At 41.4% G+C, this 26,489-nt stretch overlaps 1 protein-coding gene across 1 annotated transcript in view; it reads right to left on the bottom strand.

Annotated features, from left to right (window-relative positions):
* CELSR1 (cadherin EGF LAG seven-pass G-type receptor 1) overlaps nucleotides 1-26,489 on the bottom strand; it is a 171,073-nt gene that overhangs the window by 17,396 nt on the left and 127,188 nt on the right. Inside the window, exons 9-25 of the mRNA XM_068166429.1 lie at nucleotides 25,809-25,975; nucleotides 25,199-25,384; nucleotides 24,715-24,828; nucleotides 24,127-24,301; nucleotides 23,287-23,428; nucleotides 21,260-21,380; nucleotides 19,867-20,050; nucleotides 18,985-19,086; nucleotides 17,103-17,197; nucleotides 16,591-16,800; nucleotides 14,004-14,187; nucleotides 9,863-10,006; nucleotides 8,492-8,693; nucleotides 8,005-8,172; nucleotides 6,027-6,153; nucleotides 5,404-5,604; nucleotides 894-1,068 (exon numbers count right to left, since the gene is read on the bottom strand). Coding sequence (XP_068022530.1) covers nucleotides 894-1,068; nucleotides 5,404-5,604; nucleotides 6,027-6,153; nucleotides 8,005-8,172; nucleotides 8,492-8,693; nucleotides 9,863-10,006; nucleotides 14,004-14,187; nucleotides 16,591-16,800; nucleotides 17,103-17,197; nucleotides 18,985-19,086; nucleotides 19,867-20,050; nucleotides 21,260-21,380; nucleotides 23,287-23,428; nucleotides 24,127-24,301; nucleotides 24,715-24,828; nucleotides 25,199-25,384; nucleotides 25,809-25,975 — 2,697 coding nt within the window. The remainder of the gene's footprint in view (nucleotides 1-893; nucleotides 1,069-5,403; nucleotides 5,605-6,026; nucleotides 6,154-8,004; nucleotides 8,173-8,491; nucleotides 8,694-9,862; nucleotides 10,007-14,003; nucleotides 14,188-16,590; nucleotides 16,801-17,102; nucleotides 17,198-18,984; nucleotides 19,087-19,866; nucleotides 20,051-21,259; nucleotides 21,381-23,286; nucleotides 23,429-24,126; nucleotides 24,302-24,714; nucleotides 24,829-25,198; nucleotides 25,385-25,808; nucleotides 25,976-26,489) is intronic.

Genomic DNA, 26,489 nt, shown 5'->3' with positions numbered 1-26,489 from the left:
TCTGTAAAAATAAAAGTAACTGGATAAAAGTTAACTGACAGCCTAGGATCTGATTTCCCATATGGCAACGGATACATGATGAAGTAGATGAACCAAAAAGCCCCACTCCAACTGTTCCGTGAAACACACTTCCCAAGGAGCTGTCTGCCTGAATTAATGCAGCACCATGTGCTTAGGGTAGCACTAGAAATGAGATTGCAAAAATAGGCATGGTGAGGGCGGAGATCGATGTTCTCCTGTAAATCACCCTGGAACAGTTTAAAAGATTACCGCCTCTGGCTTTTCATTACTTTTCTTCAACTGGAAGTTATTGCCTTTGTATCTGAAATGAAGTAAAAAGCTGCTTGAATATTCCCAGCTTGTTTTTACACCAAGTAAAATAGAACTGCTGAGAGTCCCTTCAGGAAGCATTTACTGCTGGTTGAATGTAGGCAACACAATGTCCAGAGAAGGGTAGTAAAGTCCTGTGGGGCAGCATTGCTTCTGAAGCCACTGCAACTACCTTCTCAAGAGACTATTTGTCCATATCCCATGGTACCACCACAGGACAGGAAAATTTCTGAATGCTACTAGCAAAGTTGTTAAAAATACTCTTATTCCCAAGCAGTACTTTCAAGTCTTGATTTAATCTAGGTGCAATTGTGCTTATGTTATTGTAAAACTGTCAGTATCACTTTGAAGGGGGCAATAGACATTTGGTACAGAGACTTAAAAAATTGCAGCTGACTTCTGATAGACATGATTTGGTGCTGCCCTCATTCATAAAAACACTGAAAGTGACAGCAGTAGTTGAGTGCACCCGTAGCTGTCGTGGATGGGATAACTTTCTTGCATCTGGACAGTGAAGATGATAGGTAAAGGAAACAAAGCTCTTTTGGGGTGGTGGAGGGTACCTGTTATGATTGCAGGAATGCCCCAGCCAACGACATAGTAGAAGCGCATGTGTCCGAAGTTGATGTTCCTCACTTCAGTTAGCATCCGGTAGATGTGGAGCTGCTCCACAAACATCCACGCAAAGGTGCTCATGTAGAAATAATGTAGAAGGATGGCAATCACGGTACACACAAACTGCAGAAGGGAAAGTGCAAAGTAATTAGAGTTGTTCTTCTGAATCACAACCTGGTGAGTCACCGGCTCATCTGTGCGGCTACAGGAAAGTGTAATAAAAAGGTTTAGGTGGAACAAACATACTGTGATCAATGAAGTTTTTCAGAGTTTCAGAAAAGCTATTCATATTGTGAAAGCCTTCCCCCCGCCTTTTAAAATTATGTGGCCTGTTCTGAGTGATTCAGCTTAACCCTATCAAGTCAGGATGCTTTTGGTCGCTGCCCAGGTAGTGGCACAATGCCACTACACTAAATTCTCCCACAGCATGTTTAACTGCATCAGCTAAACTGGTCTCACCGCAAAGGTAACAAACTGCTCCGGAGAACGGCCACTGCACCAACTTCATGCCTCCCACGTCCACATTAAGGACCATCCTATAGGTTTTCCTGCTACTTCATTCTTTCCAGATATATATAGAGAGAGATACAGATTGCTCTCAAAGGATGTGTGCCATTTTGGTAGTTTTAGTTTAAAGCCGACTATGTTTTGTGCCTGATGTTAGTAGATAAAAAACGTACAAAGAAACTGCTTGTTGGCAGAGGTGGAAGGCAGCTGTGAGAAGATCTGAGGTCTTCCATTTAGGATGAGTCCCTGAGAAAGTCCTCCTTGCTTTGGAAAACTTCATTTATGGGGACACAAATCCATAAAGCTTAAGTTCAGGAAAAGTGAAGATAGTGATGATCTTTAGACTTTAAACAAAGAAATCCAGTCTTTGAGGAATTTTCTTACTAGTCACGTGAAATGTCTCACACAAATGGGCAAAATATGATGCGATCTTCAGACCTAACAAGATCAGCACACCTTTTTGTGCCTGTGTGTCTGTATCATAGGTCTGAAAAGGTGTATTCCATCTCAGCTACTTTTCTGGAACTCTTTGGAAAAAATATAACTGAGAAGCAAAACCATGGATGCATCTATGGGGTAAGGCTGTGGCCATCTCTTTTGTCCTTGAAGCTTTGCCCTTGCAGCTTTGTCCTGCATACCTTGCACATTTATTTTTCAACAAGTCATGGAAGGATTGTGGTGTTAGTGAACTAAAATGATGCAGCCACAAGTAGATCACAACCTACTCTATGGGTCAAAATCAGAGTATTTTACTACAAAGTGGGAGAGTGGCTTATAGTCTCCCTGGCTTAAGCAGGGTCATTAACCCCTTTCCTGCACACTGTAGAAATCTGCCATAATGGCCAGACTGTAGGATATTCTGGATACAGAAATGCTTAGCTCTACTATTCTCTTGGGGCTGTGCTACTTGCAGTCAGACACAGAATTCAAGAGGACAAAGAGAAAGCAAGTTAATTCTGGCTGGAAATTTCCTATCTTTAGCTAGGAACAAAGGGATCTGGAGCTTCCAGACCCAGTTTGGACTTGGTTTTTATCCCATGCGAGCAGCACAAAGTGGACCATTCAGCAGTTCCAGGCTGAAAGCAGCAAACATGAAGACCTGCTGAAATCAGTGGGCAAACTGACATCTGAAGTCATCTTTGTGACCAAATGGCCACCTTGAAACCTTCAACCTTCATAGACTGCTAACCAGCTTTCCCTCCCAAGTTAAGAGCTTCATGGGTGAAAAGAGGAATGATCACAAGCATTAACCTTCTAATTTTAGAAACACAAGATTTTGCCAAGGATATGTTGATAAGTTTGAATTTCAAGAGCACTTCGTGTGACCATTCAATTTTGTTCCAAAACATTTTACCTTGTGTTTCAGAATCTTTTGTTCCTGTGTAGCACAGATGCTTTCAGATTTTGGCATGAGTTGGTTTTTTTTTTTTTTTCTTTTCCCATGGTATATTGCTCAGAAACATAAGTTTCCATGTTTAACTTTGCTGAATAAGGAATCATACAAAGACCGCCAGCTTTCTGGATTCACTTACTGCATCAGCTTTATTATAACACCAAGTGTTACTGAAAATGTAACTCACCAAATAAAAGTCATTTTTCCCCTCTATGTAAGAAGGGCTTTTTTTTTTTTTTTCTGTTGTTCCTGCTTGCATATGAGTAGACTGCTGCCCTGAACATTACCTTTTTCAGGTAAGAAAAAAAGAAAGAAAATAAATCACTTTCTATCAATAGTCTGGGGAAAGATTAAAACCTCGCCCAGAAATGTGACTGTTACTTTACAGAAACCCCTAAAAGCCAGGCTGGGTGCCAAGCATTATTTGTGCTCCAGCATTCTTTACCTCTTTATGTTCACCAGTGCATGACTCGTTGGACAACTCTCATTCCATACAGACAGATGAATAATTGTCTCAAGAAGACATGGGTTACAGCTCTCCTAACTTCTCAAATTGACTGTGTAGGCTGTAAGGAGTGGCTTTCTGATGTATTAACTATATTCTGTAACTTTGTAAAAGGGTTAAAGGTTTGGAGTGTTTCACTAAGTCCTGGTAAGAGTGCAGGACATGATCACACCATGTGCATCAAAGCATGAAAATGTGAAGGCCTGAAAGAGAACAATCTCACCAATATGCTCATTTGTATTTGTGGCATTGCTGTAACAAACTGTTTCACTACTCTTACAAACCTCTGTTTAATGCTTCATGATATTATGAAAGGAATCTGGAAATGAAAAGCCATCATTTATTGCATAACTTTTGGTAGGATTCTGCAGAGAAGTGGGCTTGGTGTTCTGCACCTCAGTATTCATGTCAGGGAACTGAAAGATTATAAACCTCTTGCTAGTGAAATAGAGTGAAATATGAGCAGCATGCTCAAGAAAGCATGGGAAAGGTCAACTTAACACAAAGCGCTGTGGATCAGTGGGCCACGTGAGTTCATTTGAACAAAGTTATTTTAATATACAAATTACGTATTATGAAGCAAAGACAACATGGTGTGAAAGCAGGCTCGCTGCAGAGGATCTCTCCCTCTCACCATAGCTGCAGATAAGGGACTGGAGGCCCTGGTAACATGAGACCGGGCAACATGGGAGTGGAAGTGACAGTACCAGCTAGAAATCTTTGTTCAGTTTAGCATTCACAATTTTTCAAAAGGTAAAGTAGAGAAAGAAAGATTCCCCCAAAAGATGACAGATTAACCTGAACCTCAGAAGCTGAAGAATTCAAGCAGCTCAATTCTATCTAGTTTAACAAAAGAAATACTATTGAATGGAGGTTTCCTAGGAAGACCATTTTTAAAAGAGAGGTCTCTCACTAGGAAAAGGTCTTGACACCACTCCATTACTGCAAGCTAAAATTAGTCAAGGTCAGATACATTCTAAAATGTATGTTACAGCTCAAATGGATTTTAGAATCCAGGGTGACACTTCAGATTTAAATTATACAGCAAGCGAGGATGTGTGGTTAGGCAATGATGTTATTACAATAATGGTGATGATACTCATTAAATGTAGGCAGGTTCTCCCATTTCTGCTGCTTGGACAGCATGGAATCAGGTTTTTTTGTTTGTTTTGTTTGTTGTTGTTGTTGTTGGTGTTATATTTTTATCTCCAGGTAGTACTTCCCTCTCAAAATTTAGATTGAAACATATACAGTGCTGGAATCCTTGCCCACTTGTCTCCTACCTGTCTATATAGCAACAATGACTTTTGAGATGTGTGCTACTAAGAATCAGCAGCAATGAGGTCCCAGGTACAGAAGAGTACACACTTCATGTGTGGCATGTATCTCATATTCAGTCCATTCACAGCTTGCATTTCTTGACATGCACAGTGCTAGAGGTGCCAGCACTAAGCTTTGGCAATAGAAGGGCTGAAGCTAACAACCACTGCGACTGAAAGGCATGAAGCAAAGCAACAGGTTTCCTACTGATTCTTGGATGTAGCAAGCTGTCCCATGCCTAGCAAGTGGCTTCTCCATAATAGCTGTGTGGCCACGGTGGATGTGCAACATGCATATTAGCACCTGCACAGCAACACATAGTTGACAACCTACCAGTCAACACCAGGAGCTCTTTGGGCTTGTGAGGTACCTGCTGCACAAGAAACTGGAGAGCCTCCTACTGAACAGACAAAGCAAGACAGAAAACATACTGATGGAAAAGAAGAAAGAAATCTCTATTCAGGGTTCATTCCTGGGATAAGCTGTCAATAGGGCTGCTGTTACATATTCTTTGAAAATAAGATATAGTCCTATCTCCTGGCACTACTATTAATCACACAAAACACACAAGAATATATTAAAAGTCTAATGTTTTGCAAATGACTATTGGGGCCAAGCAGAAGTGAAAAGGAAGAGGAAGTGAAATAGATGGGAGCAGGTAAAAGTTGCGGTAGGAACTCCCTGACTTAAAGCTTGACAACAACTCTAGCAATAAGCACAGAGTAACCCTTACCGGATTTTCAGTCTGGTTGATGCCAATAAGAAAGACGAGCTCAGAGAAGAAAAGGGCAGCCACCAGGTTTTTGTGGATACTGTGCAAGTTGGAACGTAGTGTGCGGATCAGGACCAGCAGTATGAAGGTGATTAGCAAAGCCACCAGGGAGACGGATACGGTTGTGTAAGTGACAATCTTCAGAGGAAGCACCTCCCCGTTCTGTAGAAAGACACATTGACAAGGTATCTGAGTTTTCCCTTCCTTTTTCTCCAATCAAGCCTACTACTTGGAGTGTCCATGTTTTCATTAATATCGAGTCAACTTTGCTTTAGGACCAACATGAGTGGACGATGCTGCATCTTGAATCATGGAATCAGGTTGGAAAAGACCTTTAAGTCACTCCGATGGTGAACATGTACAAGCAGCACCTAGAACGTGCACCAAAAAGGTAGAGAAGCTCCTTTCAGCAGACCCAGCGGCAAGTGCTGTCAGGTGTGGGGCAAAGCACTCCTGACACACTGCAACATAGGACAGATCTGCTGACAATGCTCTGAGCCTTGCTCAAAGTTTAAGTTCAAGCTCTGAATCAAAGCCCCTGAAAACTAAAGCCCTCAAAAAATCATGATGCTGACATCACTAACCTCTCGTTTTGAAATGTCCATCAGTACAGCAAAGCTGGTTATATGGTTGCACTGGCAAGCGATATGGCTCCGGTTTCTGGAAAACAGCTCACAACCTCTGGAGGACCAAGCACCTGTCCCACCAATCCTATGGGAAGAAAAGGTACACCTGAGAGCCATCCTCTGACCTCCCCTTGCCTCCTGATGCTATTGCTCTCCAGAGCAGGTCTTGCTTCACAACCAGAGAGGACAGAAATATTCATAGTTGGCACCTACCAGAAAGAGCACTATCAACTCTATTGTGGAGTTAATGATTAATAAAATAGTTTCATAGTTACTGAGACTTTTTAATCAGATGTGACAGGACACTTTTTTCATTCAGCAATAAAGTATTTGTTAAACAGTTTTGGTATCACTTTCTCTTGAAATGTACTTGCTTGTTAAAAACTCTCATTACATGCAGTTTGAGAGCTGCTTTTCAACTGCAGCTGTAGGAAGATGTAACACAGACAACAATGCCATTGAAGATGCCAGCAAATAGCTAATAGATGAATCACTTTAGAGCTAATGAGTTATTCAAGCCCCTACAATGCTTAAGAATTTATGAAAAGGAGCTTGCCATTCCCTCATAACTGTCAGAAGCATCTGTACATACAAGCAAATACACTACTTCACATGCAGGTAAATGGAATAGTTCATTATTGTGAACACAATTGATCCTTTCAAATGGTAATATGTCCTGAAGCTTTTCACTAGTAGGTAATCAGATCCTTGGTTAGTTTGCCTGGATTTTTCTATAGGTTTACTAGAGTTTTTGGGCTATTATGAAACAAGTAACATCTACCTCCCTTACCCTGGGCAGAGTATCATCCTCTCACTATATATCTGATTTTATGGTCAAAAATTACATTATATATGTAGCAGTTACAAAATTGTGAAATTATAACACGCAGAGCAAGTAGTTACCTCTCAACGCATTTTCTTTTGTTTTATTCATTCTCTTCAAATATCTCTAACAGGATTCTGTTGTTTCCACAATGCCATAAACCCAACAAAACATAAATATATATAGTTCTTAACATTTTTCACATTTTCAAGTACAATATGTGTGCATGTTTAACTCGACTGACTACAAAAGACCTAAATGAGCCATTTTCAAAAGATTTCATCTTTTCTCTCCCAGGGTGTCAAATACTCTCTTATATATCTCTGTTATATATCATGACTGTTTCCCAATAACTGGAAGAAGTCCAAGGTCCCAAAGAAGCTATTTCTTCTCCCTTCTATTTTTCACTAAACTAAGCAATTTTTTTTTCATAAAAATATAGATCCACAATAGTCACTTCTTATCAGTGCTTCTTTGGGCTGACTTTTGATTAAAAAGTCTGAGATCCAAAAACTTATGATCTTGATTCATATAATGATATCTGCAAAAACTCAGTCCTCCTTCTTGACATCAAGACTTACTTTCTCATTTTTTGCACTGGGCCAGGCTGAGGCATCAAGGTTGGGTACTTCCTTGCCATGTACTTTGTCCACAGTCACTGGAGTGTAACAGGAGAAGATTCAACCAGTGTAAGAAATGAATCATCTCTTGTGCAGATGCCCTCCTAAAAAGAGGGCAATGAGAGTCCTGATCTAGGGTCCCTAGATGACCCATGAATTCAGGGCCTAGAGTCAGTCTATGCCTGCCCAGATATAAATCTGTAGGGAAAAAGCATGAGCTTTTTGTGAGATTTATTATTGCTGAATGAAAATGAGCATTGCAGAAAGGCCTGATGGCACTGCACTTTTCAGGAGCCAAATGGCTACTCCTTTGTATGAGGAGTTTGATGAATATTACCACGTTTCCCAGGTTGTTGAAAAAAGACTACCAGAAGTCAGTTGCCATTTGAATAAACTGAGCAAAAAGGACATTTCTCCAGAATTATCCTCCTGGGCAGAACTTCTCTGCTGAGACCGAGGCCACACACAGCCCTAGAGCAAGAAGGAGACATACGTGATAGAGTGATTCCAGAAGACACAGACGGGCTTCGTTCTCTCCTCTGTTTCCAGCATGGTGTACTCCACTATGATGGGCTTTTCCACCAGGTTGGGAGGAAGCTCCCTGTCACTGTGAATGGCTGTGCTCACTACAGGTGTGTTAATAATAGGGCGATTTGGCAATCTGCAGAAGGAGAAAAAATGCAGAGTGATTTAAACTTAAAATGCAAAGCACTGATTTGGCAGGTTCTGCAGATAAAAGATTTCCAGTTGCTTCCTTTCAGAAAGCGAAGTAGATGCATTGTCAGCCTTCTACACAGCTGTGTTTCCAAGAGCTGCTGGCACTACTGACAGTCTGCCAGAAGAGGACAAGAGACAGTACTGTGGTGACAGCTGCAGCACAGAAGACATTTGGTTAGCATTAAAGAAGCACTGTCTATCCCTGACACTCAGAGCAAGTGGAAGAAGCATCTGCAAAATTCACTAACAGGTGTGATGTTTACCTCAAGCTCCTTCGATCAGGATCGTAGTTTTCAGGCAGGAGGTGTCCCAGGGATCTGTATATAATGACCATAGCAACAGTATGATGTGTTGAGTCATCAGGGTGTCGCTTCCTTCTCTTTGCAAAAGCACTCTCAGGACTTAGTGCATCACTGTTTGCTTTAGAGGATAATTTTTGATTTGAAGGCTTCATTGTAGGCACTGCTATGGAATTAACAGAAATATTAAATTCTTCCCACACAACTTCAGAGCTATCATTTAAACTGTTGATTTTGCTTTGCAGAGATACAGAAATGTTACTGTTGTTATAGCTAGGTATGTAACACTAATGTTACATTTGATAATTTTAATAATATTTTAGTACATTTCATGGTTATACATCTGATAATCAAATAGTCACTGAACCACGAATAACTGTTTAGTCTAGCTAGAAAATAAGCCATTTCTAAGCCAGAAGATTCATAAGTTATTATATGCTCCATGCATAATTAGGAGAGAACATCAAAGCAATATGCATGCTATTAAATTGCATGCACCTTTACATGTGGCCAAGCTAGAGTAATGAATACACTTATCTGTCACATGGGATTTCTCCCTGCCAATTCTGTCATAAAAAGAGCTTTCAGTTTTGCCAGTATCTCTTCAAATTAATATCTCCCTTTTTCTTACAGGGAAAAGTCATAAAGTTGTATTAGTTTATTAATTATTATGTATTATTTTCACAAGTCTTACTGTTTCCCCAGTCAGAGGATATTCAGCTATGGTACATGTATAATTATCCCATTTTAGGTTACTCTCTCTCTTCCCTTGCCCAAGGTAACTTGTGATTCCTCTCAGCAGTTTTCAGGTACCCACTCCAGAGACACTAGGAAGAAGGTACTTCCCCGAGTATTCTCCCTCGTCACTAATGTTCCTGAGCAGCTCAGTAACTGTTTACAAGCTCTCTAGTTCTGGTAACACAGCTCTGCTCCCAGGTTTGCATTCTCCATCTCTCACATCCCCTCCCTCCATTTCTGCAGGGACCAGGGAAAGGTGGCTGTGGGGACTTGCAGGCTCCAGGTGTCTGTCCCACCCTGTCCCGGTGGGAACTGAGGCAGAGACCTTCTCTCTCATTGACAGGGTAGTTTGAGGGGCCTCAAGCAAGACCTGACAGACAGGTACAGCCAGTTATGCAGCCCCTCCATGTTCCTGTTGCTGCCGGCAGGCAAAATGCCTCAGAAGTATGCACAGCTGCTCCACCCCTAAATAATGTTCACTTGTGTAGATGGTCGCCCTGCGCTTTCACCTCAGTACCACTCTGCTTCATGAGGATTAATCATGCTCCTTGGGAGCTAGTCAAAATTCCACTCTGAACAGCAGCAGAAGGGGTTTACCTTTCCTGTCTGAAGGTCTGAATAAAGTATCAGGGAAGACAACAGATGACTCCAGATCTTTTGGATAATCTTCTTTAATCTCATGAAATCGTGGTATTCGAGCTCCCGTGAAATTAGACTTGTCAAAGATGTCAACAGCAATAACTGGAAGAACAAAAGTTTCCCATAAAATTAACTTCAATGCTTTCAAATATGATCTTGTGACCAATGAAACACAACTGAAAGGTTAAAATATCCACACAACACTAAACTCCAAAGTACAAAGTCAAATTTAATTTCTCTCTGTTAATACCTGAAATGACATCTAAATGCTCATGTGGCAGCATTATGTTACATGTATCAAATTACAAACTTATTTTGAAAGTGCAAGACAGTATCTCATACCAGGAAAACACTACTGCAAACACTGGAAATACCCAAATGGATGAGCCCTGATATTATCCACCCAAAGGTGTTAAGAGAGCTGGCTGACATTGTTGTGAGATCGCTAATCTTTGAGAGGTCACGGCCACCAGGAGACATCTCAGAAGATGGGAAGAAGGCTAAGGATGTCACCATCTACAAGAAGGTCTTAAGGGAGGATCCAGGAGATTATAGGCCCATTACTCTTACTTCAATCCCTGGGAAAGCTGTGGAACAAATCTTCCTGGAGGGTATTGCAACTCAAATGAAGCACATGATTGGGAAAAACTGGCATAGACTCACCAAGGGCAAACTGTGCTTGCCAAACTTGACTGCCTTGTACAAAAAAGTGACCTGGTTGGTTGATGTGGAGCAAGCAGTAGACATTGTCTACCTGGATTTCTCCAAGGCTTTTGATACAGTTCCCCAGTCTCTTTCTAGAGACATTGGTGTGTTATGTTCTAGACAAGTGGTCTGTGCAGTGGGTGGGGAGCTGTCTGGCAGGCTGCACCCAAAGAATTCTCTTCTTCAAACTGGCAACCTGTCACAAGTGGGGTCCCCCACGGGTTGATACCAGTCGCAATGGTGTTTGATATCTTAGTAAGTGATCTGGATGAGGGGATCAAGTATACCCTGATGAAGTTTGCTAATAATGCCAACTGAGTGGGGAAGAATAATTAAGAAGGGAGAGACCCCTTGCAGGAAGACCTGGATAGGATGGAAGAGTGGGCTAACAAGAACCTTATGAGGTTCACCAAGGAGAAGTGTAAGGTCTTGCACTTGGGGAAACATAATCCAGGAGTGCAGCACAGGCTGGGATGTATCTAGCTGGAGAGTAGCTCCGTGGAAAGTGACTTTGGGGTCCTGGCTAACAACAAACTCAATATGAGTGAACAATGTATTGCTGTGTCAAAGAATGGATGTTGGATTGCATCAATAAGGGCACCACCACCCGGATAAAGAAGTCATAATCCCGCTCTACTCAGTGCTTGTCAGGACACACCTGGAATATTGTGGTCAGTTTTGGTCCTTGTTACATAAAAAAGAAAAGAAAAGAAGGCTTAGAGGAGACTTTATCACCATGTTCCAATATTTAAAGGGTGCCTAAAAAGCAGATAGAGACTCCCTTTTTACACCAAGTCACCTAGGAAAAACAGGAGGTAATGAGTACTAATTACTCCTGGGGAGATTACAACTGGACACAAGTGGAAAATTTTTCACAATGAGAACAATCAGTCAATTAAAAAATCTCCACAGGAAAGTGGTGGAGTCCCCAGCATTAGACACTTTTAAAGATTCATCTGGAAAGAATGTGAGGCCATCTTGTCTAGATTATGCTTTGCCAAGGAAGTTTGGACCGGATGATCCTTGAGGTCCATTCCAACCCAGTATTCTGTAAATGGCATGTTCCAATTCCAGACTTGCTACTCATAGTGAAGGATAAATCCACTGCTTCAGAAATACATTTCTGCAACTGTTAAATTGCTAAGTCAGTCAAACAAAGAAAGTAACCTGGATCTTATCTGGGATTACTCTTTAGTCCTCGAGTTCTTCCTCTACACTAGTAGTTCCTCTCTGGCTCACCTCATCAGCTCTGCCTCTTGTCTAACTGCCAAGTATTTAAAAGCAGCTGAGTTGGCTTGAACTTTCCAGTTTGAGAGAGTCCCTGAGTGCCAATTTAGATGTTCTAATAGAAGTGAGAAAATGGAAGACCTGGGGGAAACCCTACACCAAAAGCTGTAATCCACTGCAAATTTCTATAAGAAGAAATACTCTGGCTAAGATCTGCAAATTCCCATTCCTTTCCTAGTCTCTAAATAATTCCCAAATGAGCCATTTTGAAACTTCATTAACACCATGTTCACCTGGAAAAACTGTTCAAAAGAAAACAGACTCCTTTCAAGCCAGAGTTGCCTCATCCTTCCCAAGCTCATGTCTTTTTATTCAGGAAGAACTGTTCAAACCCTGCCCCAGATTTAAAATCTGAAAGAAATCCTCATTTTTGTTTCCATCTCACCTTGCCTAGAGTACACCTTTTTCTGAGAGTGAAGAAATTTTTTTTTATTCTGACAGCCTTGAATCAAAAGAAAATATTTTGTTTTATTAAACAGAAATTGAAGTATTTCAGGTTTAGTTCAACAATAATCCTTCACCCCTAGAGTTGCAGCAGGACTTTATGACTTAGTAGCTTGACTGACTAATGCTTTTACTTTCTATGCCTCTGTGACTGTGGACATGAAGCACTCTTAGGACAAGGCTTGTAGGCAAAGGAAGGCTCACAGAGCAATGGGTGTAGTTGGGAAAATAAGCCCTGGCTTAAGGCGCATGAGCCCTTCTTCAGGTCTGAAATAAAGGCAACAGCTTGAAAAGCTAAATACAAGTTCAGGCTGATAACAATTTGGACCACCCCTGAAAGAAAAAACAGATAGCAATGTGTCTTGGGAGGGCTCTCTGCAGGTCATCTGATGCATTTTCACCTCCCACCCAGAGCAAGGCTCTCACCAACACCTGATCAACTCAACAATTGGTAACTGGGAAGAAATGGAGAGAGCAGGGGAAGATATAGAGAGAGAGGTCAGTCCGGCTGTGGTTGGTATGCTCCATTTGAATGTGCACAGGAACACCTGTGAAGTGCATCACAGTCCTGTGAGTGCAGAAGCTGCTATTTGCTTGTCAGGGAAGGCATTTACTATGACAGGTGGGGAAGGTGTCTTCATATGTCTGATGCTTCCTTCTCAGTTTAGATCCACAACTGGTCACAAGTAGTGTTCCCTGGGACTCAGTATTTGGCCCAGTTCTGTTTAATATCTTTATCAATTATTTGGATGAGGGGATTGGATGTACCCTTGTAAGTTTGCAGATGACACCAAGCTGGGTGGGAACGTTGATATGCTGTCATGCTCAACAGTAGGAAGGCATTGCAGAGGGATCTGGACAGGCTAGACCAATGGGCTGATAGCAGTTGTATGAAGTTCAACAGGCCAAGCGTCAGGCGCTGCACTTGGGTTGCAACAACCCCACGCAACATTGCAGGCTTGGGAAGAATGGCTAAAAAGTTGCCCAGCAGAAGAGGACCTGGGGATGTTGGTCAATAGCCAGATGAAGAGAAGCCAGCAGCGTGCCAAAATGGATGAGAAAGCCAATAGCATCAGAAATAGTGTGTCCAGCAGGACTGAAGAAGTGAGGTCTGGTGAGGCCATATCTTGAATACTGTGTCCATGACAAAAAGACTTTGAGGTGCTGGAATGTGACAGCTGCTGAAGAGTCCAGAGAAGTCACAGATGGAATTGGGTTGTTTAGCCTGGAGGAAAGGAGTCTAAGGACAGACCTTATTGCTCTCCACAACTACCTGAAAGGAGATTGCAGTGAATTGGGTGTTGCTTTCTTCACCCAAGTAACAAGCGGCAATGACCCCTATATTAGGTGGTCTAAAAAGTCATTACCTTTACTTACAGATTTTGTCCTTATAATTTCTACGCTACTATGGCTACAACAAAATACCACTGAGAGCAGTGGCAAAATAAAAAAAAGGATCAGACATCTTCCCAGGAGCCCCCCATGGCAACTGAGTGATATGGATTAAGGCTCAATTGACTTGAAATGAATGCACTGACTGGATTAGAAAAATCCATATAAGTTGTTTCTCAGTAGGTACTACTAAAACAAATAGCTAGCTCCTCTATCCAGAACATTCTTAAAGCTCTGTCACAAAATGGCAGCTTTCAAAATAGATACTCACTCATGTTAGTGGCAACAATGACAAAAGGCCTCATGTAGGTTTTCTTCATGTTCTGGGCCACGTTGTTGAAATAGTCCTCATAGTGCCTGAGCAGGTGAGCAGTGCCGCCCTCCACTCGCTGAATTTGCTCCCAATGCTCCTTATTTCTAGGGTCCAGTAGAGCACTACCCACTTTGATAATATTCTGAGAAAGAAAGCACAAGCCAACAGAGCACTGAGTTTCAAGTGAGGAATATTGAAAATGACTGTCATTACTGCCTTAGGTGAAATATTTTAATTCAGGCATGTCCCAGTCCAGACACACAAAAATATACACACTAGTTACTCACCCTGAGATTTTCTTGCTACATAAAGGAAATCCCTCCAAACTTTTAATGAGCAAAGTAAGTCAAAATTGGAGGCTGCAAGAGAACTGCCTACTTTCTTTCCCTTTTACAACAGGAAGTCTAGCAGGAAAATGCAAAAGCAAAACCTAACCATGTTTTCTTTGTCCTCAGGGAGATGAAAGACAAAAAAGTGGAGCACTTTGTATGTACTCTGAAGAATGTCCCAGAGAAATAAAAAGCTGTGTTAAAAATTAAAAAAAGGTAATAGATAGTGATATTGTTTTCTGCTTCTTATTTATTTATTTATACCACTGCCCCTCCCCTGCCCCCTATTGATTCCTGGACAACTAGGTCAAGTTACATGGTAAAGAATGACAAGAGCAAATATTAACTTGCATACATAAACTTGAGAAAACTTGAATCATGTTGCTCTCTGCCCATTTTTATAGTGCTTACAAATGGTGTTAAAGAATTTCTAGCTGAGGACCTGCCCCTTCTGCCCTTTCTTACAAGAATATGTCTGAATGGAAGAAGATACCAAAAGTAATTGGCTTAAGTGGGAAAGGTGCTAACAAGTTTTTAATCTTGTGTACCTCTGAACTACATTGTTGTATCAAAGCCTAATTCCTAGCTAGGGTAAAATTACACAAATGAGGCAAATATTTTGGCACCATTTAGAAACAGACAGGGAAGATGCTACATTCTTGAAGTACTGTCTGAGGTTGCAAGCTTGTTCCAAGATAAAGAAGGCTGTCAGTATGAATACCTTAATCTAAGTTCAGAAGAACTACATGGCTGGCTCTCTAGGAACGTTGGAGACACATGCTGTACTTGGTACCATGCCTCCTTGGTGTTTGTAAGTGTAATTTATGTTTTTTTATCATCTATTTTTCAAGCTTCTATTTGAACCTGTTAAAAAAACCCAACAATCCTCCTCCCTTGTGCTGCTCATCCTAGGATGTTACCTCCTCTTTCTCATGAGCTCTACTGATTAGTTTTCAAATTCCTCACCTATTCCCAAACAACCCAGGGAGCTCTTGAAGCATCATCTGTATGAGTTTCAGTGCCAAGCACAGAGAATAATAAATTAAAAAGGAGGTTTCCAACACATTTTTTTCCTTATTGTTCTTGTTTTCACTTAACAAAACATGCTAAAAATGAAGTTCCTTCTCAAGATCTGAGCAGGGGAATTCATTTACTCCACAGCTTGCAGGTACCAGTTTGTCACCACAGTGTCACTTAGGAAAGGAAAAATAAATCTTTTAAAATCTGGTGCATCTAAAATGTTAAATGCTTCAGAAGTTCTCCACTCTCTGTGGAATGTACAGCTCAAGATACTGAGGGAGCCAGATTACCTCTAACTAGTGTAGAGGCCAGCTCATGGAGAGTTGGTCCAGCAACCCTACACTGGTGCCTGAGCTCCTGGGCTCTGCTAAGCACAGGTCCAGCAGGATGCTTTAGCTTGGACTCCGTGATGTGCCATGGTTAGGATCTTGGAAATAGTATTAGCAAGCATGGCAGCAGCATACATGCCAATGAGGAAAGCTCTACAAGCCTGGCAGGGGTTATCCTATCTTTATGTTTTCAAATCACAAAAATCTCCCGACTCTCTCCACATCTCACATTTTTCTACCAGAACTGTGTGTTTCCCCCAGACAGTGAGGATGCTAGAGCTTGTTCTTTGGATGCTGTCAAGTTTTTTGTAATAACTGTGTCTTTCATGATTGCTCTGACTAGCAGAAGCCCCATGGCACGCATTTTCTTTTGTGCCTGCACCACTTATCAATACAGTATGGAGTATTTGTCAATGTACCAATTCTCCACCAAACATGAATCAAGTGTTTACAGGTTAAATTACAAAAAAATTTTCAGGATCAGTAAGGGGCTCAGAGTTAGCTCTCTGCACATTTAAATGAAAACAATTACATTAAGCAAGTTTTCCAAGACAACTGAATATGGTATACAAAACTATTTTATCCAGGAATAACACATCGACTTAATTATTTTTTCATTTGGGGAATTTTGGTTGTTACTACAATGGTATTTATTGTAACAACACTTACTACAATATTTGTATTTTACATGTCTGTGCATACACGTGTTATCAACTTACCAGAGAACACAGACTCATTTATGAAATAGATGAAGCAATTACATGATATTCATTCCACCTTGGTCAAAGACTAATTTAATTTTCTATTGCCATACAGCTTTTAAGGGGAACTGTAAAAGCACAGCACAGCATACAGTATCTCTCTTACTTCATTGAACTCCACGTCCCTCGTGGCTGCCAAGTCAAATCCTTGCTGCTGGCTCTCATATTGAAGGACCCGGATCATCATCTGGTAAGCTGTCCTCACATCATTGCCATACAAGCTGTGTGTGTATCTGGTGGCATTCTGCAGCACTCTCACGATCCGGATGGTTTTGTCTCCATCCAACTTGGTCTCATTGTGGTGTAACTTCTCATTCTGAATCAGAGACAATAAAGAAAAAACACTAATGAGGCAGCATTTAATTATTTTATTTTTTCATCCAAGTTACAAAGACAACCATCATTTAGGGATTTTTGGCACAAAGGAATTGTTTGATCAGAATTGTGTCTTCAGAAAGGGTTGACAGGACAGCTCAATGAAAAATTTAACTGAGGGCCAGAAAAGCACAAGGCCCCTAATGGGAAACGAGGAAGTTCAAGGACTCAGTCAAGAGATGAGGGCAGAAATGTTAAACTAAAATCTGGTTTACAAAATAAAAGCAAAATGAGAAAGCCTACCATGATTTTTAGATCGACAAAAGTGTTGGTGGTGCAGTTGAAAAGCTCGGGAGGCAGCCAGCCCTTTTCAATGTTACAATGGCGAACCGCGTTTCCTGAAGAAACAAAGTGTTAACGGTACATAATGTTCTGAACTGTGCTTGATAGATCTTCATAGATGTCAAATACACTGGGCTTTCAGATTTCCAACATTTTCAAGTTTTTTAGAGCTATGCACATATTTCACTTTCCAAACCGGGATTCCTATCTGGGAAAAGTGAAATAGTACTATTGTTCATGAATTGTTTTCCGCAGCCTTTAGAGAAAAGTTAGGCAAGGCTCATGATTTGGAACTACTCTCAGACTTGCTGCCTTAATATTTTCAAATTAATTCAGCAATTTATTTATACCAAATATGAGAAAAACTGTGTACTTCCTAAGTGTTTCTGAAAACATATCCAAGCTCAGACTTCTGTACAATAGCCTGTGTAGGAAGACCTCCTGGGATAAATGCTGTCTTTGCATCAGAACATGCTGCATGTGGTAAACACTTCAGCCAACAGATAGAACTGTCTTCTGCCACCTGCAAACAGTCTGAGAGCAACTTACTGTGTAATATAGCCTACTAATTTGTACTATTTGTGAAATAATTTTAAGATGTGGCTATTGGCTGTGGATCCTTCACAATGAATTGCAAGTTATCAAATCCAAAATTTACATTGTGCCAGTTATCTTGAACATAACATATGCCATGTGTCTAAGCCGTGTAATTATTGATCTCTAAATAAGAATTATTATCAACTGAATGATATATAATTGTATTATTTCTCTTCCATGATTGGGGTCTGAATATTCATTATAAAGCTTACTCTTTTTGGATGTTCTACAGAAATTAAAATGCACAATTCTTTTAAGTACCCTGCCTGCTGGCCTATTTGCTATGAAGATACATGGGGTCAATCACATGAAGAGTGCAGAAAACATATTTTAATCCAACTTTATACTGTTTAATAATGTAAATATTCTTTACTATTTAAAAAAAATTAAAAAACCATCAATTCTGTCTCCTAAAATCCTCAGACAGAAGCCTGGCTGACCACAAATCTGCACACCTACAGGCAGTGACTGCCTCCCAGTAATATTTGGGGAAATCATATAACCATTTTAATTCATTGAGCCTACAGAGCCCTTACAGCAGAGAGTTACCAGGCCCATAAATGAGACAGAGGTTTCACTTCCCACACAAGGGCCTTCAGAAAAGGCTGTGAACTCCATTAAAAAATATCTGATAAATCTTTCTAGGGACATGTGTGAAAAAGCAGATTGTCACTTCCTTGTTGTGTAAAACACCACAGATCACATGCTTTATTAAATGCATTTTTTCAGCTATGTCACTTATGGGTTAGAGAAAAGATGTCAAGTGGAAATATGTGAGTTCTGTTGTAACTCTTAGCTTTATTAGCCTGCAATGCTAGTAAAGCAGTCATCACATAAATGATTTTCCTCATTTCATCTTTTCCCTGTATCACTAAAGAACATGTACAAGTCACTAGAAATTTAGTTACATGTGTTAAAATTGATAGATAAAAAGAAAATTGGACCATGCTTTTTGAAAAAAACCCAAACAACAACAAAAACAGGTAAGGAATTTCTGTTCTTTACATGCAATTATCTGCTGTACTTTTCGTATTTTTTATTGCTACTATTTAAAATATATTTTAATAGTTCTTGAGTTTCAGCTAGCTAAATTTTTTCTGCTTGTGATATGCATGAGCTATGCTGTAATCTCCAGACCCAATGAATCAATGCCATTCCCTGTGTACACAAATTTTTCTCTCTTTTTTTTTCCTCCTCAAACAGGCATGTTGATAAATGTAGTTAATGTTTTACCCAGGGCACTTACCCACTGATCCCTTAGGACATGGCACAGCAGCTGGCTGGCCAAACTTGGTCTGTGGCCACCAAATACCAGCCTCAAAAGCTTTGGGACAGCCATTATAAATTACTGAAAGCAGAAAAAGAAATGATAAAATTTTTCTGACAAAGTAAAAATCACAATAAGGAGAAATTTCTACCTGTCTAAAGGGCCTTCTTGTAATTTACAAGCTCCTTCAGAACACATGTCCTTTGCAATGCAGCCCATCTACTGCTTCTTATTCAACAGTGTGGACAAACAGGTACAGGCAGAGGAGAGCCTGGGATGATTATGAGGCTCTGGATTTTGGCTCTGCCTATCTCTGTCTGCTCCTTTATTGTGGGAAAAAGTTTCTCCTTTATTTCACCCACACATTGTGGTGAGATGGCTGCTGCAACAGCTTTGTGCTGATCACAGGAGGAGGGTAGGTAGGTAGGAGGAAATGCAGGATAGGTAAGACTGAGAAGAAAGGCAGAGGGCAGCAGGTATGAGAGCTCTTGCCTGCTTCTTCAGCTGCAGTGCACCAAAACAATGCTGCACTGGCAGATGAACTTAGGTCTCAAGTAGATTTGGATTAGTGTTTTGCTCTCGCCCCTCTAAGATTGCTATATTTCCATTTCATGACAATTAAAGAAATAGGAGTTTCTTTTCTTTTTCCCCATCTTCCATAAGCCATATCGACACAACCTTAGGAGAAGGGGCACATGTTTAGGTTGCTGCAGCTCCCATTGCCCCTACTGGAGCCACTTCATGGGGCTCAGATGCACCCTAGGATGCAGCTGCACAGCCACCTCTGTGCACTTCTGCTAGCAGCTCTGATCCTGCAACTACAGCCCAGCTGATCAGCAGCATTTGCTGGACAGGAGGTACCTTCACAGCCCTTCGCAGTAACTTCAGCAAATGGGTTGTCACAGCGGTTGCACTGCCGCCCTATGACACCAGGCTTGCAAGGACACTGTCCTGTCTCCATGTCGCAGGTGCGTGTGTGGGAGCCAGATGGGAAGCAGTCACAGGGGTAGCAGGTGTCACTGTTCTGGGGCCTGTAGTAATTTGCCTAGAAAAAACAAAATGAAAGACAGGAGCTATTTGACTTACATTCCAAATTCCTTGTGTTTCTGAGATCTTGCTCGAGTAGCATGTGCATTGTAAAAGGACTAATTTTGCAAAGCATGGGATAATAATGATATCACTATTAACAGAAAATGTAATAACTATGGAAGTATGCTCTGTAAGCCCAGGCAATGTGAAGAGGCAGAGCTGAGTGTTGGGGAGATGGCTGGGCTGCCCTGCAACACAAAGACCCAGGGCTTGGACCACCGTTGGCAGTGAGGGCAGAGGGCCCATGTTATTCCTCACGCACTTGCCACCAGTGCCCAGCAAATGTATTCTTGGAGGATCTGCAATTTTCTCTGCTTTGCAATTCCACTCTTGTATGACATGAACAACTCAGTAAGGAAACTTCTTGCACCATCCACTTGTGTTTCATGTACAGGGTGGAGAGCAACCAGGGATCACATATTCAAATAGCGTCTGTAAATACTTTTGATCTGACGTGTTACACAACTACACGGTGGGGGCACCCCACTGACTCGATTTAATGCAACAGTTGCTGCGTGTCCTGCTGGCATTTCAAAGAGGGCTACAGGGCCAGATTCACTGCTGCTGGTCTGCACATGCCTAGCTCCTCTGATGTCATTCAAGCCTATTGTAAAACCTATTGTGAGAAGTCCTTTGTAAAACTTTCAGGAGGGAAGCGCCTCCCCTCCCATGTCCCCCCCTGTCCATGCCAAATTCCTCTTAAACTTAACAGAGCTGGAACTGAAGAAAGCATTTAGCCTCTCATATTATTTACCTCTATCCAGATGCTAGGCTTTTTGCTAGCCATTGCACAGGGCAGAGCTTCACCCAGCTGGCCTGATCTGTTTCCTAGCTATTACTCACTTGTGATATATAAGTCACCACCGGCACTCTTCTGCACCCAGGCCTGATCTCCCCTGATAAACCAGGCTGCGCTTCAGAGAGATCAGAGCCAGGCTTTCACCCCCTGCTTTCCAAATGCAAACAAGATAAGAGCTGCACAGTGTGATTTTGTGAAGGGTGGTGCCAGGAAAATGTTTTAAGTAAAAATTAACTACACTTTGTACATATATATATATGATACAAAGCACAACTGTGTGTACTTTGTCTCAAGGTACTCACTTGGTGGTACAGTTATTTTTCAAACTACAGAAATTTTGACTTCAAACTGGTTTCTTTTGCTTACCTTGCAGTGGCATTCTCCATTGGTCTTATTGCAATCAGAATCAAACCCTTTACTAGTTTCACAATTACATGGGCCACAGATGGGATTTCCCCACCAGCCTCTGGGACAAGGCAGATCAATCCTACAAAAGAAAATCAAATTGAACGAAAGTTCTTTTAAGCTTTCTCTTGAAAAGTGGGGAAAAATTTGCTTTGAGCAAAATCTGCATTTAAGTCTATCAGCTCAATGAGTATACTTTATCTGACTGTAGCAGCCAACAATCAATACATATATAAATATATATACACTGTAAGAAATAAAAATAGAGTACTAGTGCTAGAAAACCCTAGAAGGAATGGTTCTCTGTTTTCCAAACCAGCTCCTCTTTATAAGAAGTATAGAGATGTACAAGCAAACAAAGTGCTCTTTTCCATGAGAGAGGGAAATGGGGCCCACACTGTCCAGTGAAGTGGTCTTAGTCTCACCAGCCAGCCTCAGGCTGTGCTAGCACTTAAACAGCTTGGGCAACTTCAGGTGGTTTACTTGCTGCCACAAACAGCCTCAGAGTACAGCTCCCTAACATTTTCTATCCCACTCCCTGCCCTCATGAGCTCCTGTCTGAGCCCCGCTGTAAGCAGAAGTGCTCATCCAACCTGCGGGAACACTAGCTCAGGTGTAAAGCTGGCTGCATGCACACCCTATAAAGAAAAGTCACTACTTTCAGACAACCTGGCTTTCTCAGCCACCTCACCAAAGGGTCTGAAAAGCCCTAGTCTGCCATGGGGGAAGAGGGGGAGGACACATGCAGGCGAGGACATGGAATAAGGAAGGGTGGCAGCTTTGATCTGGGCTATGAATCCAAATTATGACTCCCTATGAGTGAAGCATCACAACTGATCGGAGGCTGTGCAACAACTGAAAAGATACCCCTGCTGAAGGATACTAATTTTTGCTCGTTCTTTTTCTTCTGATTGAGCTTCTGAGTAGATATGTCCCAACACCAGTCAGTGCAAGGAGAGTTCTGGGAAGGGATCACTGCAGTGACCAGGGTCCCTGCTAGCTGGAACTCTTCATCACGCAATAGCCTAAAGCACAACACTGCTGAGTCTGTGATCAGCATAATGCACAAGGAATCCCCTTCTGGCTGCTCATTTCAGGAAAAAAAAAAAAGCTGTTTGCTGTCTGTTTCAAAGACCATGCTGAATTTTGTTCATGGTAGTTATCAGGTTTGCACTTCTGTGCTTTATAACATGACAAAACACAAGGGTGCACTTGACAAGATGCCAGCAGATAATGACAAGGGACAATTCTGTGTTGTTAATGCAGAGGAATGAAAGATGAATCTGGCAACAACACGGCCAGCATTTGCAAGCCCACACAACAAAAGGCAGAGGAAACAATCTTGTGGCTTTCAAAGGGAAGGAAGCAACACATGAGCTGCTCCTAAATGAGCAGACAAATGCACTTTATTTGCACATCATGAATGGTCCATATTACAGTATATCAAAGTGCTGTGTCTGGGAGAAGGCTGGCTGCTGAACGCTTATGAGAGACCAGAAACCTGGTGACAAGGGAATCGGCACGTTTCTCCCACATGGCAGGAAGACCCAGGCTTCTCAGACTGTCCAGACAATATGGCTCTTTCCAGTGCAGAGATTGGACCCAATCTACAAAGCTGTTCTATCTGGCCATGGGTGCACAGTACTGTGTGTGTGCTGGGGGAGCTGAAGGAAAGACACAGAGCAAACTCAAGCCAAGCCCACTAACGACATACAGGTCAGATGCAGTGCTGTGTAACACAGCACAATTTGTTGAGAATCTGATCTGCAGCTGAATAAAAGTAGCCCCTGAGCATATACAGATTTGCCTGATCTCTGGGAAGACAGCTCAGGAGTGCCAAAGGAGGAGCCTGTAAAGACCATCCACTATGAACACTCAAATTGCAACAGGAAAGCTAAATGGGCAGAAATGGAAGCAGGAGGACTGCTACCTTTGGAGAAGAGCTACCTAGAAGGATCAAGAAACCAAGAACAATGTAATTCTCTTACTTGCTCTCGCAGTACTGCCCATAGTAGCTCTGTCCACATTCACAGGTGTAGCCATGGGATGAGCTAGGTTTGTGCACACATGTGGAGACATGCTCACATGGGTTCAAGTTACATACATCAACACAGTCTCTTCCAAAGTACCCTGGGGAGATAAGGTAATAAAATTACAGCAACCATTGTAATTTATGATTTGCATGTCTCCAAAAGACCATCTATTTTGCTTATACACTAATAACATATCTTCATCTCCCTTGAGATACTGTCAGAAGGAAGGTTCTTTTTTCTCTCTCAGTAAAGAAAAGATATTGGACCAGGTTTTTTGACAATTTGTTAATATGCTTGAGGCATCCTTTTGCCTTTGGTTGCCAGTTTTACATTCAGGGCATGTGTTCAGGGCAGTTTGTGTTCTCTCCCTGCGTATATGGGAGGTGACTGTGCTGGGTGCTGGATACATGCACCAAAACAGAGAAAACATTTGAAGCATCTCAATTAAAATGCAGACTGTGAGACTGAAATTCAACAGCAGAAAAGACTGGGAATGGAAAAGAAAAAAAGAAAACATACTAAAACAGTAGGGAGGTACACAGTTTTCTGTGCCCTTTGGTTTGGTTGGACTCTCTCTAGAGTCTCTCTGTTTGGCTGACATGCTGAGTAGGAAAAATTACTTTTAGTCCATGACTGCAGTTTCAGGGGTGCTACAGTAAGATGGAGAAAGGTAATAATGACTGGAAGAGGAAGAATCAGAAGAGCAATTTGCAAGCATACTGTTGCTGCTGCTAATCCTCATGTAAGTGCATGAAGATGTAACCTAGCACCTGGATGACCGCATGGGATGGTTACCTGGGTCACAGATGCAGGAGTAGCTGTCCCAGTCATCACTGCAGTAGCTGTGCTGTGGACATGGGTTGGAATCACAGGGATTATCCACTTCACAGCCCTCCTTCACATTGATCTTAATAGCTTGCTTCATGTTGAGTGTAGCTATATTTGTAGATGTCTCTCCCATTCTTACTCCCTGATGACAAAAGACAATTATTTTAGTGTTTGTTTAGAAGAGAATACCACATGTTTCATTACTTCCATTAATCCAAATCCATCAATTCAATGACAAAAGACAATAATTTTAAAATTAGAGTTAATTTTGAACAGAGTACCATGTGTTTCACTACTTCCATTGATCCAAAAGGCCACACTGTTTTACAGAAACATCGTCTGATAAGCCAAACTCAGTTTATTTTCAAATGCTGTTCCCCTCTGAGACTGGATTTGTACCTGGGAAAGTGGGTGGACTTTGCTATTTTGATCTGTAGATAGTTTGATGAAGGACACAGAAATGTTTGAGGATGGATGAGAAAGAAAACTCCACATTTTCACAGGAGTATTTTTCTTAAATGTTCAAACTTTGTTGCTACACTTCTCATTTCATACCTGCATACAGCCAGAAAAACCCTGCTGAACAGACACTTGGTCTCCCGAGACACCTCCCACAATGATGCTTTTCATTTTCAGTCCAGGTAGTTGATTTCCAATCTGCACAGTGTTCTGTCGAGGAAAAGGAAAGTTGGTGAGAAGCACCATCACCCTTTGGGACACAGACAGTCTACTTTCCATACTGATAGAGTCAAGCAGTAGCTGACAGTAGATTAAAGTTTAGTTGTTTAGGTGGGTTGGATTGGTTGATGAGTTGGACATGATGATCTTGAAGGTCTGGTCTGGTCTGGTCCATAGCAGCGAGAAGCTAGACATCTGAATGTGACTTTTTACAGACTTATGAATAAGATACCTTATCATTAGACACAAATTATTGCAGAACATGGCTCACAGCAGAATTATTTTTCCACAGTTCCTTATCTTACTTTCTCCTAGAAACAATTCTGTAGTGCTCAGAGGTAACATTATGATGCTGCCTTACCTGGTACATCCCATAATCCAAGGACATGACAGCAAGGTACTTGATGTCTTTACCATCTTTAGCACTCTTCAGCTCTATTAATAAATGATGCCATTCCCCATCACTGACTCGCAACTGTCTCATCTTCAAACTAGCAACCAGGCTCAGGCCACTGTACACTTCAAACTGCACGTAGCTGTTCAGTATCTGTTGAAAAAAAAAAATACCTGGTTTTTTTTTTTGTGCTACTATTTGTATTTGATGCAGAAGTGGGCAGAAGGCAAGATAATAGTGTTTCCTAAGACAATCCAAGGCAAAAAAAGCCCAAACAACAAAGAATGGAACACTTGGAATAACTCTTCACACGACTTTGGATGTTCAGACTCTAACTAGCCCTACTGACAAAAAACCCCAAACAATCAAGAGACATATTTCACATCTACAGTAATGCACACTACTACCTCTGTTTTTAAAAAATACAATCTTAAATCAATGAATTGGAATTTTACAATGATATTTTGATCACTGTAATTATTGGTGTGCATTTATCTGGGTTCATTCATATGGTCATATCTACTGATGGGGAAGAATTTCTTAATTCTATTCTAACCATAGGCAGGCACATTTTCACCTGAATGTTGATCTTGGATGCAGCCCCAGCATTGGCTTGCATTAACATGCCGTTGACTTTCCGGGTTCTGAACATCAGCCCAATGTACCACGGTACAGAGATGGTAATATCAAGGTCACTCCAAATGATGATGCTTTCACCACTGAAACGCTGAGGAGAAGGCATTGCTGTAAATCAAAAGACAGGAGAGAAAGAGCTGATACCCTTCAGGACAAAGGTTAAGAAGAGAAATGACCCTGTGTTTTGGTGATGGTGCAAAGCAACTAGTCCCTTTTCCACTGAGCTATTTTTAATCTACTATGGAGCAGACTTACTGTAGAAGAGTTACTATGAAAGAGCTGATAACAGTGAAGATTCACAACCTACCCTTATTTTTGGGTAAGCACTTTGTCACGGTGCCTGCACTCAAAGGCAGCACACCTTCACACTGCTATGGTGTTATGCAGGTGAGAGATGTTCCTAGAAAGGTAAGCTCACGATCTCTGCTGATACAGTTCTGCTGATGAGTGGGTGGACAGAGCAGGAAATATGAGGGCAACAGTTGCTGCAGATGTTTTCAACACACCCTTGATTCCTTGCTTTTAATTAACAGATTAAACACAGAGGACAAGGCTGGGAGGCAATGCAAAGTATTAATTAACTATAAATACTCCAGGGCCACATTATTCAGCTGTCTCAGCT

Source organism: Melanerpes formicivorus, unplaced genomic scaffold, assembly GCF_026170545.1.
Source record: "Melanerpes formicivorus ecotype bairdi unplaced genomic scaffold, bMelFor1.0.p_v2 SCAF_3, whole genome shotgun sequence".
Lineage (NCBI taxonomy): Eukaryota > Metazoa > Chordata > Aves > Piciformes > Picidae > Melanerpes > Melanerpes formicivorus.
The sequence above is the reverse complement of the archived record's forward strand: the minus strand, read 5'-3'. Positions and strand labels throughout refer to the sequence as shown.